Raw genomic sequence first — 13,870 nt, forward strand, 5'->3', positions numbered from 1 at the left:
GCTCTGCCTCCAAATGTGTGCAAACCTTGGATTAAAAACTGCTTGTGGTATTGAAGTGACTGAAAGGCTGTCAAGATTCCCAATTAAATGATTTTGGCAAGGATGTACTGTCTTATTAATTGAAATCTTTTTGGTCATCACATCAAACCTAAGTCAATTTAAAACTGCTTACACAACAAGCAACTGTCCACGGGTAGGTGCACAGTGGAGTCCTTGGCCTTCAATCCCTTTGTAAACAATTAATAATTTCAATCAGCAACCCTGCTGTTTCAGAGTAAATGCAGCAGATAAGTCTCCTAGTGAGCCATGCAGAACAGAAAGATGTTTGATTCCTGCTGTGTAGAATCCTATGCTGAATGTTCCCTTCACTGTCAGTTATTCATTACAAGTGTCCAATATATTTTGCCGAAAAGTTGAAGAACTAGAGTCTAACATAGGATTAGACCATTCGGACCAACGGGTCCATTCTAGTGTTTCTCCTCCATGCTAGCCTCTTCTCATTTCTCTTTATCTCATCTTATCAACATTATCGTTCAACTTTCTGATCATTATGTCCTTAATAACATCCATGTCATTCATTTCGACGTCACATATTCCCCATTATAATTACTCACTGGATAAAGAAACTTATCTTTTGCCGTTGATTCATTAGTAATTACATTTTTTCCATTCATGAGACATTGGTGTGACTGGCAGGCCCAGTGTTTATCACCCAGAGCTGACTGCCCCTTTGCTGAGTTTACTACTAGGTCATTTCAGAGGACACTACAAAGGCAACCACATTGTGTACATCTCTGCAGTCACACACATGCCAGGCAAGAATAAAGATTTCATAATACATTAGAGATAGGCATAAGATTAGACCATACACACTGCATGCAGCCTGTTCTGCAGTTCAATATGATCATAGCCTCAACTCTACTTTCTTACCTGGTCCTTATGAACTTTGATTTCTTTTATTCTAAAATTCTTTTTTTCTCAGCCTTGAATTTGTTAACTCAGTCTCCAGAGGTCCAGGGGGTAGACAATTCTAAGGTTCATGTCCCTCTGAGAGAAGAAATTCCTTCTTAACTCCCGCTTAACTGGGCACTATTATTCTGAACCTATGACTCATGTGGGGAAATATTCTCTCAGAACTTCTCTCCCTACAGAATATAAATAAATCTATTTTCTTCCCAACAATCTTGTGGTTTCATAGTCACAGTTACTGATATTAGATTATTATACCATGTTTAATTTCAGTTGATTAAATGAATAAAAAGAAACATCTGTGGAGAATTAGTCCTGGTTTATGGATAATTAGTCTGGACATAATGTTACTGCAAACTAGTTGATGGCAAGAGGATACATTTTCTCAACACCTGATATGTTTCTTAATCTTGAAGAGGGTCACCCATCTGCAATATCATTTCTGAAGAAAAAATACTAGCCTATTCAGCATTATTTGATATATATCCCCTTCAGTTCTGGCACCATCCTCGTAAATCTCTATTGCACCTTCTCCTGGTGACATGTGGTCCAGAGAGGGCTTGAAAGTTTGTCTCCGGCCATGGTTACAAACCAAGAAACACCATTTAGTAAAGAGACACAGGGAGTGGCCAATACACAAGAGTTTGTACTCCAATAAATTCTTGTCCCTTCAAGAGAAGAAGGAGAATATTTTAAATCGCATTACCAGCACTGTCACTTTGAAACAATGGGGAATTTTGCATTCACCTTCACAAGAACATTAGTTGCAGTGACATTCTGTATTTTGAAATATAGTTATTAACTTGGTTTATGAAACCAAACAAAATGCAGGTACAAGTCAATGTACTCTGAAAATTTTATTATCATCATCAAAAGAGCAAATACAATAAATAAACTTACATTCTAAGGCTTCAAATTAAAGAAAATAGAAAAGTGACTTAACAATAACCTATACTAAGGAAGAAGCTTTGTTACAACTATATTTACATATTAGTAGTTTTATTATTTTCACTGGTACAAAAGCATTAACCTTGCTTGCACAATAGGACAGAACAGTATTATTTAGACCGACATAGTTTTGCCAATCTGCAGGTAATTCAAACGAATTACTTTTATGCAAGTGTAAAAAGATTTTCTATTCTGCCGTTTTGTTCTAGTCTATGCATGCAAAACTGTTACAAACAAAATGATAGGCTATTCCTTTTACAAGATTTATTACTTTTCTACATTTTTCAAAGACTTATGGGACCATAGTTTATTTTCTTCTTAAAAAAGTGAAGCAATGTATGTACAATATTGACCCATACAGTAAAGGATTTACAAAAGAGAAATCATTTTGCTGATAGTTTTTTTTGCTAAATGGGTACTAAATGGATGTTTGCTACAAAATACATGTTCAATTAAGTAAGCCTACAGTACTTAATGTGAGAGCTTATATGAGGTGCATTACAGAGAATTTCAAGAAAGCAACATCTTTTTGCTTATAACAGTTCACAACTAAGTAACGATAGACTAGGCTAATGGCATACATCACCTCTGTGACATTTTGACCATTAAAATAATCTAAACTGAATATTTATTGGTCAGGAATTTTTTAAAATTCTGAAAAGCAGTTTGGATGAAATTACATTGTAAAAATGCAGCATCTATTGTGCAATCCCAACTCTTTTGAATAGCAGTGTGTCCAAAATTTTAGCAAAACAATCATTAGAGCTACAAGATGATAAATTAAATCCTTAGGTATATATGAGAATGATGTTATTACTCTATGCAAATTGAAGCTAGATTTTTTTTTAAGTACAGAGACTGCCAACTTCACAGTAGAATAAAAACAAAAACAATCAGGGAATAATACTTGTAAAATTGGAATCTGGCAGATAAAACTAGCACTTAGCATGCATATTTCAAATAATGCAAATATTGTAGATAATTGTTCACTTCTTGAGCAGTTAGATTTAAAAGCTTTCATCCCAAAGTACTGCATTAGCATCTAGTTTAATAAAACATAATCAATAGAACATAAATCAAAATAATGGCCAGTAAGGAATTTGCTTAGTATGGGGGTCATCCAAAATAATTCACCTTACATGGTGGACTACACAACACCTTATAGGTTACGTTATTTTTTTCCTAACCCACCTTTTTTCCATTATTCATTCCATTTGCATTAATCTAGTTTAATCAGGCACATTTTTAATTCAAATGATACATTATTACTATTAAATCATGAAGGAGTGATTGATGCTGCAAGACCAATGATCATGGAATGAAAGAAAGACAAGCTTTTCTGAATTAAACTGTATTTGCCTAATGTGGACATGAACTTGTTATCATCATCTCCTCCCTTTTCTTATTGCTGGTAGCAGAAATACTGGTACATCCAACATTTTTACCAATTTGGCTCATTTATTTCCACCTATTCATCACCATTAATAAAAGCTGGATTTAGGTTTGCTCCTTCTTTGAAGCTTTGTTTAATGATACAGCTGCTAAAGGTAACTACTATTTGGTGGTCTTCTATGCATCGTGTTTAAAAATGCTAGTAAGTTACTTTAGGAAGAAGGACTTTGTGATTGGTTAAGCATGTAAAACACTAAAAGTAGTGATCCACAATGTGTAGGAAGATGATTTATAAGGATTTGCCAGAAAAAGATTCAACAGCAGCCTTTTACCTCAGCCCTACAATGTAAAATTAAAAGTGCTAGCACATAAAATTTCCATAAATTCGGTTTCTGATCAAAGATATGTAAAAATAAACATCTGGGTAATGGCTGCTAGATCACTAAAGACTAAAATAATTGAAAACTCTTTCAATGGTGTACATTGTCTATAAATGTCCATTGATTTCTGGCTAGTTCTGACAAAATATCTGCATATAATCTGCATTTTTGTTCAAAGCCACAGCTACATTCTGCTTCACATTTCATGATGCATTCTATAGTGACATCATTACGTTTAACAGAAATGCTTTCTCTTCAAAAAAAAAGACTGTAGGTTACCCACACAATGGTCCAGCCACTGCATCATTTGTTTGCCTGAAACACAAATGCTTAACTGGTCAGTTAGTACAATACTATCACCAATGGTTGGCTGTCAGCAGTTAACCTGGTATCACAATCCATTTTCTTACTACGTTTAGTTCCATCATAGTCTGAATGACTTCAAGCCATCTCTCTGAAGGATTCTGGTATAACAAACTCTAGTTCGGAATTGCCATCTAAGGAATTGTACCTGTAAACTGGGGTTCCTTCCTGAGGAAAAATATCATCCCAGCTAGAAGGCTTGCCACCCCCTATGGTCTCCGTGGCCTGCTGTGCAGCTCCTTCATCCTCGTCTTCTACATGATATACAATCCCATCCTCATTAATCTCAGCCATTGCGCCCGATGCACTTGCAGTTAGGAACCCATATTGTCTGATCTGTAAGGTTTTGCACGGCAGCAAGCGGTAAAGTTTTGAATCGGAAACAGTCTCATCTTCAGCTGCGCTCTTTCCAGTCTTTTTGCTATGGACTGACCTAATGTGTGATGCCATCACCTGGTAATTAATGAAGGTCTCACCACAGGTTAAGCACTGGTATCGCCGTTCACCAGTGTGAAGAATTTCGTGCTTAGTACGATACTCTGCAAGAGGAAAGACTTTCTCACAGTAATGGCAAGGATATTTCTTCTCCCAGGAATGAACATTGAAGTGCCTCCTTAGGCTAGTCAGGCATGCATATGATCGCTTACAAACAATACAAACATAAAACACTCGTCCATCTACAATTAACTCATAATGATCTTGTTCCCTTTTCATTCGTTTTGCATCTGGAAAGTTCTGTTCATTGATGAACATAGGTCTTGAATTATTTATATGATTACCGGAATTTTCAGGCGTGATTTGAATGCTTGAGTGGCCTCCATCATCAGGTACCTTGTCTCCGATCAGAAGCAATTTCTTGTCAGGGGATCCAGGCTCCTTGTTCTGCTTGGGTTCTCGGTTGGCAAGATCGTCTTTGTTTGGTACCACGATGTGATATGTGTTAGGGTTTGTGTCGATATTTGCATAAACTCTGCAACCTTTAGACAACGTGTCAATGCCAGCCATTTTATCTACAGTTACAAGTTGTTTGCCATCCTGAAGATACTTCACATTTACGGTCTTTGTGCTTTGCTGGGTATTTACAGTATTCTGCCCACTCTCTGTGCTTCCATCAGAGATTTTGACTTTAAAATCCCCAACTTTCAAGGATGTCTCTGGCACCAGAGCAACATGTTTTGTCTGAGTTCCTAAATTGTCAGAACTTACTGGTATATTAGGAATAATAATATTTGTCTGCTTTGAACCCATGCTAACTACACTGGAGGATTGTTTAGGTGGTGAAATTTCACTGCAGAAAATGACATCATCGTTATCCTCGGAGTCTTCACTACTGGGTGAGTCTTTACTGTTACCTTTCGAATCCCTAAACTCTGCACTAGACAGGGAGAAAGCATCAGTTATTCGTGGTCCCAGACCTCCTTCTTCAACGTGTATAATCAAGCGTTCAGGTTCCACTGTTGGATCAGCAGCAACCTTCTGAGAGGTCTCAACCTTGGAGTCTGTCACAGAAGCAGCACTGTTGACACCTGGTGCCGATCCTTTTAACTTTGAAAGCGATTCCCCTAAGTCAGCAAGGAATTTTAGCCCCAGGGCCTGCCCAGACTGAATCAACTCACTTACAAGTTCAGCATTCACACGGACCAACTTGGAGGTGTAGATAAAATTCAGAACCTCTGCAAATACCTCAGCTCTGACGAAGTTCAGTTCAAGGACTTGTCCGTTTACATTGCTAGTGCCATCGAGACTGAAAAGCTGATGGAAGTAGCTACTAGCAGATGACAAGACATTCTTATGTGCTCGAAATTTGCGATCTTCCACAATTATCGTAATATCACAGAACAGTCCTTGGACCCGCTGCTCATTAAGAAACTTCAACAATGTTCCCGAGTGATGAATGTCAGTTGCACTAATCAGTTTTTTGCTCTCCATAACTATATCAAAAACAAAGATAACATTTCCAATGAAAATGAGTTGGCTGACAGACCGTAGTCAAATCCTGTTAAATGAACAAATTTACTTCAAAAATTGTACAATTGTAACAACAGTAAAAGTCACTTGTCAGAGATTCACAGGAAGCATTGGGAAGCCTTTTCTGCTGTACTCCCATATGAAACAGTTTTATTCATTTTACTTTCTTTTAATTGTCTAAAAATAATAAGAATCAATGCAGTATAATGTACAGAATGTGATGGTGAATTTGGACTGTAATCTACAGTACATAAATTTTGAATGCAGGAATATAATCCCACAGGAATACACCAGAATACAGCTTTACAACAATCCCATTTCCACAATTACATCCAGGTATTTTCTCTGATTATCTTGAGGTTAAAAGGCTAATTTAAAATGTTTCACTCAAGGATGGATGTTCTCCCAGTCAGAGCTGCCAATCCAGTGACACATCTGCATTTAGTTTTAACCTCTTAATATTTACCCATTGCCAAGTCACTGATGTTCCACCGAAACTCCTCAGAGTCTCCAAACATTGAAAGAGACTAAGAACACTGACTTTTGAGGAAACAGCCAAGACGGGGATTTCTGTTAAACTCCTGGGGGTACAAATTTGTCCTCAGTCACCTGTCCTGAATGCAAAATGGAACCGAATTTCAAAATGGAAGTACAACCTGGAGCCATTACTATACATGGATGTTTAGCGCAAGCAGTCGAGGACGAATTTCTACCTCCTAATTTTTAAATTAGAATGTACTTTCCATTTGTTAAAAAAAATGGTAATGTTAAATTTCTACAGGGTCTCTCCTAATCTCACCCATACATGGTTTCTCTGATATCGTTGGCCAAACTTTTGGCAAGAGATCAGAAGAATCCCATGGAAATTTTATCCCAATAGTTACGGTGCAATATATTCAGATCATGCCAAAGAAAACAGTTAAAGGATGCTTGTTAGATAATAGATAAATGGTTATCCTGTGGCACTGATGGTAAGTGAGCAAACCTATGAATGGAATGATGTTATGTAAAATTAATTCTAATATATTTCATCTTCTTTGGCACTTTAACATATATCCATCTTTCTGTAATTACACAACTGCTTCTTTACCATTCAAACAGTTCTCTTACTCTGCCTTTGGCTACCAGTTTTTTATTTGCGACCCTATCTGTCCTCTTGGCTTCACTTTCCACAAAACAGTACTGTTATCGCTCTTACTACTTTTTGTTTCAATTTCATGTTTTCTGAAAGCACCATCTCCTCTCTCGCCTGCATGTTTTCAGTATGTGTGTCCTCCCAATGTTGTCCCCCTCCCTTTCTTTTATACAAGAGATTGGCTGCAGTATGATAAAGTGAAGCTAAGGGACGGTGAGTGACACTCTGTGGATCTAAATAAGCCCAGTGTCTGCTCTACTTAGCCTGAGAGGAAACGAACCGAGGGAGATGCAGCACGAGCAGGCTGTCGTGTGATAGGGAGGAGAGGGGATAATCACAAATAATGATAAGCAATTGCTGAAATCAGGAGGCACAAACAAAGACAACAGATCCTTGGAAAAGGTTTGGGGCAACAGGACAGAGTGTAGCACACGTGGGATCACTGAGACCTGTGAGACCATGGAAAATAATGGAGACAAAAGCATTTCAGTGATACACCGCAGTTAGCTTTACCTCCTAATACTTTCACAACCACAAACCACTGCACTTAATCCACTCAGGTGTCCCTAAAAATTGAAAGAACACTGGGCTACAAATGTATCTACATTTCACATACTCCTTAAAGCACTGTGATTCTGGGCAGAAAAATTGATCACAAAAAGCAATCGCTAACTACTAGCAAATCCTGGGACCTTCAACTGTAAACTGCCAAGTGCATGGCACACCTACTGATGGAGCAGCCAAGGCATGCATGGGTAATATCAATCCACATGCAATGCACGGTTGTTAGCTCCCTGTGAAATGAAACAGGGGAAGATCATTAATATTCACCACGCACATGAAAGAAGCTCTTAACGGCAGGGATATGTCTTGCACCTGTGCAATTTAGTTAATTGCGGGGTTGTTGAGGGTTGAATTGCAGATAAGCACACTTCTTTTTAAAGGCCTAAAGACTTCAGGTGCAGCTTATTGTCAGAGTCCAGATGAGCACCGTTATCTATTCACTAGATTGGTGCTGAGCCTGCAGCATTGCAAGGAGAGGTCCAAACAAAGGACAATTTGTCAAAGGAACCCAAGGGTGGAGGAGCAGAAAGGCTCCATTTCACCAAGAATCTTCCAAATGCCTCACTCCTACTTCCAGTGTCACAGATCTGTCATTTTCTGAAGTTACACATCCATGCTAGGACAACCCTATAAGGAAAGGTGAAGGCCAATGTCACCTTGAACTTTGGTTCACTGCAGGTTATGGCAGCTTCTGGTCCATGCTGCATTAGGGATGTTGGAGGTGCTCACTACTCAAAGAGAGCAGACTTCATATCCTTCTTCTTGAGTAGAAACCAGCAAGCATTTCAGGAATCTGCATTTGTCAGAATAGGGGCTTCCTGAAGGCTCAGCAAATGATAGGCAGTACTTATGTGGTGCTAGGACTCTACACATGTACCTGGAACTCATCATGAATTGCAAGGTTTATCACAGCCTGAATGTCCAGCTGGTATATAACCATCAGCAGAAAATACTGATGGTCAATACCATCCATCAGAAAATTCCACCATTATGCAGCATGTCCCTGCCATATTTCAGTAGGAATCATGGTTCTTGGGGGAAAAGGAAATTCCCCTTTATCCTTGGCTCCTCACATCAGTCCAGGAATACTGCAGAGTTCAATTACAATCACAGATGGCACTACGAGGCTAGAGCTGTGCATTGAGATCCCCAAAATGAGATACCCCTGTTAAGATTACTTAGGGGGCAATCTGTCAAATTCTCCAAAGAGGATCTCAAGCTTTATTATCTTAGGTGAAGGCATAGTCATAGAGCACAGAAACAGGCCCTTCGGCCCACCTGAGTCTATGCCGAGCATCAAGTACCTATCTATACTAATCCCATTTACCAGCATTTGGCCCACAACCTTCTATGCCTTGGAGATTTGTGCTTGTCTAGATACTTCTTAAATGTTGTGAATGTACCTGCCACCACCATACACTCAGCCAGTGAGTTCCAGATTCCAACCATCCTCTGGGTGATGAAGTTGTTCTTCTGATCCCCTCAAACTGCTTAAATCTATGCCCTCTAGTGTTAGATGTCTCTGCAATTGAGAAAAGATTTCTATTATCTACCCCTATTTGTGTCCCTCATAATTTTGTATACCTCTGTCAGGTTTCCCCTTAGCCTTCTTCGCACGCTGTGTAAAACAACACTCAAGTGAGCAGAGCCCTTACATGGAGAAGAGGATGAGGATGATCCTGTATAAGGATGACTGTAGCTAGGGGAGCCCTCTCCGGTCATACTTTCACAGCACAGCTTAAAGCCTCAATATTCTTGCGAGGATCCCATTCTCACTAATAGCACCCACAAGAGGTAACACTGTCTGTATCCAAGAGCTGCAAGATTTTGCCACCACTGAAATGCAGAACTTTAAACAGTAAGTTAACATCGTATCACACAGGTGCCTGGCAATGGCCAAGCTCATTAAGTGGAAGTCTCAATGTTATTACCACAACTCATTCCCTCAAGAAAAAGATCCTAGTGATCACCACAGATCATAAAATAACTTCAGTCACTTAATTATCAAGGCTGTATCAGAACGTTGGAGGCTGCAGAAGCTCCAGCGAGAACCTAAACTCCTTATTGCACAAAATCATAATACTGTTTTTAAGTCTAGGTTATGAGAGGTATTTTAAAGCTCCAAAGACACTAAAGAAAGCTCTTCCCCTTTTGGGACAAAGATGGCCACTGCACATGAACCACCCTGAAATAATACTGCAGTCTAACAAAGACACAATGACTCTACTGAGTGCCATTTTATAACTAGACTGCAATAGCTCATGATAAGCCCTTCTCCATCAAAAGGAGAAGCTCTGATCTATGTCACCTATTGGCCGGACACTCTGACACCTGCAGGATGGAAGTCACCAGTGTTGGAGCTGCCCTTATAACAGCACCGTCAAAGTTGCTCCACCACAAGCACTGCAGCAAGTCTTACAGGAGGTTCTTCACTGATCCCAATGAAACATAGGCATGATCAATATATGCTGGCCTCCCCTTGACTCCTAAAATCCGCAAGTGCTAATGAATAACGAGAAACACAAATCCCCATGATGACACAGCTCATATTCCCGTCCTTCTGTCAGTGGTCATCTTAGTGTCCCTTTCTGTACAAATTACGAAAGTCAGAACTAAGCAATTAAACGTCCAAGATTTTTATACATCCAGACAATACCCAGACCATACAATCTTTTTACCAATCACCCTTACGCATTCTTTTAGCGCCCTTCTCCAAGTGCCTTTGCCCGGCCTACTACTTCTACACAGGGCTCCCCACTGTGATTCCAGCCAGGCTGGTGAACAATTGCTCCCTTGCAGCGGAGGAGGTTGCAGATGTCCACGAAGGGCGACCGCGAACAGCTCTGGGCCTGGATGGCTTGGCTTCAGACTGCACCGTTTCTCCATGAGCGGAAACAGTCTAGGTTAAGCTGGCTGACAGGCAACTGTGAGGGCACTGTCAGAGTGAGAGTGGTGGGAGCGTGAATGAAGTCGTTCTGAGAGAGGACAGCCTATTCGTACTCCATGGGCCCACTGACACTCCCCTGGGCCATGGTGTCAGCTAGCCTAGCAATCAGCTGATCGCAAGAGTGCCTTCACAGCCTCAAAGCCCCTGCCAACAGTGGAATCCAGAGCCATGATGGCAGCGGTCTGAGCTTGACTGGCAGCTGTCTGAGCTTCCACTGCAGCACTCAGTCTCTGGGTGGCCTCTGCCTGCGCTGCAATGGAAGCTGAGACTTCTGTCATCAAACACTGCATCGTGGTTGGGTCCGCAAGTGTTGACATGGAGCTGGCCACCACTTCCATGCTGGAAAGGATGGGCTCCAGGCTCCGTGCAAAGACATGTGCAAGGTTGGAGCTGGACTCCCCCATGCTTCTTGACATTTCACGCAGGCTTTCGGGCAGGTCGGACAATGCCCCAAGCATGTCCACGTGCATTCTCATCAGCCTTCGCCTGTAGGCTGCCCCATCAAAATCCTCATCTGAGTCCTCCGGGGCAGAACTGGTGTACGACCTCGCCCTTCGGGAAGCTGGCGCTTGAGCTACCCTCCCCCCCTGGCCTGGCTGACGTCCACACGTGCCTGGTGATTCACCACGTGTAGATCTCGCCTCTAAACTGTCCTCTAGAGTCCGCGAGGTGCCAGGATCTGAGCTGGTGGATGGGAGTGACAAATGCAGTGATGGCGTATCTTCTTCTTCCTCCTCGGACTCCTGCAGCTCATCTGCTTGGGCAAAGCCAGGCGGTATGTCCTGTGTATCTGAAATGAGAAAGGTACAAGAGTATGGTCACGGTGAGGGAAGGGGGCAGGCAAGGGAGCACATCTGAACCACTTGTTATCGGGCAGAAAACATTGTGTTTGGGGGGGGGGGGGGTGAGGGAGGGAGGTGTGACACGGGAGGATGAATTGGTTATGAGCATACCGTCATTATCAATGATCTCCAGTCCACCGGCGGCCACTGGATGTGTGGCATCCGAGCGCATAATCGCCAGCACTCTCTCTTCCAAGCGACTGAGCCTCTGGGCACGGGCAGGGGCCCCTCCAGACTGCTTCTGCTGCTGGCGGTTGCGAGCAATCTTCTCCTGCAAGAGAGAGGGAAGAGTATTAATGAGTGTGTTTCAATGTGTGTGCATGAAATGGCTGCCATAGTTGAATAGTTAAGTGAGTGTGAGATGTGAGATGTGTGTGTGGGTGTCGGGTAATGGTGAGTATGTAACTGTAGGAGTGCATGTGGTGGTAGATGGGATTGGTTGCAGTCTCCACTGACCTTGACCACACGTGTGAGGTCATTAAACTTTTTGCGGCATTGGGACCAGGTCCTCGGGGCATCACTCTGAGCATTGATTTTTCTGGCCACTTCCTCCCACTGGTACTTCATCTCTGTCCTGAAGGGCTTCCTGGGTCCCCTAGCGTACAGGATCTTCCTGCGGTTTTCCACCTCTTCCACTAAGATGTCGAGGTCTGCATCCATGAAACGGGGTGCCCGCTCCCGTGCCAGTGCTGCCATTCTTCTGTGCAGTGGTTCCCAAGCTCCACAATGACTTCCAGCAGTGGTTGGATTCAGTGGTCACCTCCCCTTTAAGAGGTGCAGGCATGACATCAGTTTCAGCAAGTGTGCAGGACTCATGAAATTACTCACGCTTAACTCATGCTAAAGGGATAAGCAACGCAATTGGCTCATCCTAAGCACACATGCTCATGCATGAGGTGTGTGCATGAAAACCATGCACCAATGGCACCAGGACCACCTGGTGCCGGTCCCCTGCGCAGCACCATTTTGGCACATGTTTCTAGGGAACAATACAAAATCTGGCCCAACAACTTTTGAGTAAATAACCAAAACAGGGAATTTTGTTAAACTCCTGTTTTTATTACATTAAAACCTAAAGACTGTACATCTGTGATGTAAAACACGGAGAATTAAATTCCTTCAGGGGCCCCTCAAGCTCCTCTCATGCCTTCAGCAGAAACAGCTGCTTACACTGTTTCTACTGAGCTTCTGTCAGTTATAGCAGGAGATCAGGAGAAGGCCCATAGAAATTTTACCCCATGAACGTCCTGCCTTTTACTCAGATCATGCCAAGAGAACCATTCAAACAGCATTTTTTAGATATTTTTAAAACGTTACTAAACACATGTAGTTCTGCTTATGGTCAGTCAAGGAATCTCCTGCTGCAGTCACAACTAATGAACATCTGCTATGGAAAGAAATGTTACCATTATCTCACTGTAACCACCTCACTTAATTGTTCTGTTTTAGTCTCTGGTTTTTACTTTTCTCTCTTTGGTTGTCATTTTACTCATTGCAGCACTGATATCAATGTCATTTCTTGTGTCTGATCCTATTCTTTTCCATTTTTCACTTTCTTCAAGTCTCATTTCTTTCCTGCATAGCTCCACTGTCTATATGCCATTCTCAAAGCTTGCCTCTTACTTTTCCCTTGTAGGAAATTGAAAAGCAACACCTACAGGGTTGGATGTGTAGGCTGCAGGAGATCATCAGGTTGGTACGCAACACAGCTGAATGACGAAGTAAGTGGAGCCAAGGAACTCCTGTGACTGGGATAAAGCACTTTGATTTTTGTATCAGAACTTGGGGGGAAAGTGGTCAAAGAGCAATGGAGTTTGGGTGGGTAGCAGTGGAAGAAGAGATGATCATGTGAGGTCAGGGAATGAACATGGGTGAAGGTCCGGAGATTCCGCTGAGGTCTAAGAACATTTGACAGTTTGCATTTTGAGGCAAGGTAAACTGGAAGGCTCTCTGACAAAAAAAGATGGAAAACTGGTAGATTACCTGGCTGCTGTAAATTCCACCTTTGTGTAGGTAAGTGGTAAAAAGAATCATGGGGGAATTGATGGGCATGTGAGAGAGAATAAGTTGTTAGAACTACAGGATGTAAAATGTGGGAATGGAACCGATGGGATTTGCTCTGCTGTGAGCTGGCATGGATGCAAAGGGCTGGATGGCCTCCTTCTGTTTTGTAATTTGGAACCAAGGAAAGCATGCGAGTCGAACTGAGACTTTGATGTTCAGGGAGTGACCTGGGCTAGGAACATGGAATATTGTTTGAATGTGTGGAATTACTAAGGCAGCAAGGATATGTAAATATTCAGCACAAAACCATGGGCGTGTACAACAGAGGAAAATCAATATTAAGCAATCAGGATTACAG

At 41.7% G+C, this 13,870-nt stretch overlaps 1 protein-coding gene across 2 annotated transcripts in view; it reads right to left on the reverse strand.

The window, feature by feature from the left end:
- Positions 1 to 1,813: 1,813 nt before the first annotated feature.
- zbtb33 (zinc finger and BTB domain containing 33) overlaps positions 1,814 to 13,870 on the reverse strand; it is a 35,370-nt gene continuing 23,313 nt past the window's right edge. The window contains exons 3-6 of one of the 2 annotated variants that reach the window (XM_052021457.1): positions 11,965 to 12,273; positions 11,620 to 11,779; positions 11,280 to 11,456; positions 1,814 to 5,983 (exon numbers count right to left, since the gene is read on the reverse strand). In XM_052021457.1, coding sequence (XP_051877417.1) covers positions 4,131 to 5,983; positions 11,280 to 11,456; positions 11,620 to 11,779; positions 11,965 to 12,204 — 2,430 coding nt within the window. In that variant the 5' untranslated portion in view covers positions 12,205 to 12,273 and the 3' untranslated portion in view covers positions 1,814 to 4,130. The remainder of the gene's footprint in view (positions 5,984 to 11,279; positions 11,457 to 11,619; positions 11,780 to 11,964; positions 12,274 to 13,870) is intronic. The other variant, XM_052021458.1, reaches the window with a different exon arrangement.

This window comes from Pristis pectinata, chromosome 8, assembly GCF_009764475.1.
Source record: "Pristis pectinata isolate sPriPec2 chromosome 8, sPriPec2.1.pri, whole genome shotgun sequence".
Taxonomy (NCBI): domain Eukaryota; kingdom Metazoa; phylum Chordata; class Chondrichthyes; order Rhinopristiformes; family Pristidae; genus Pristis; species Pristis pectinata.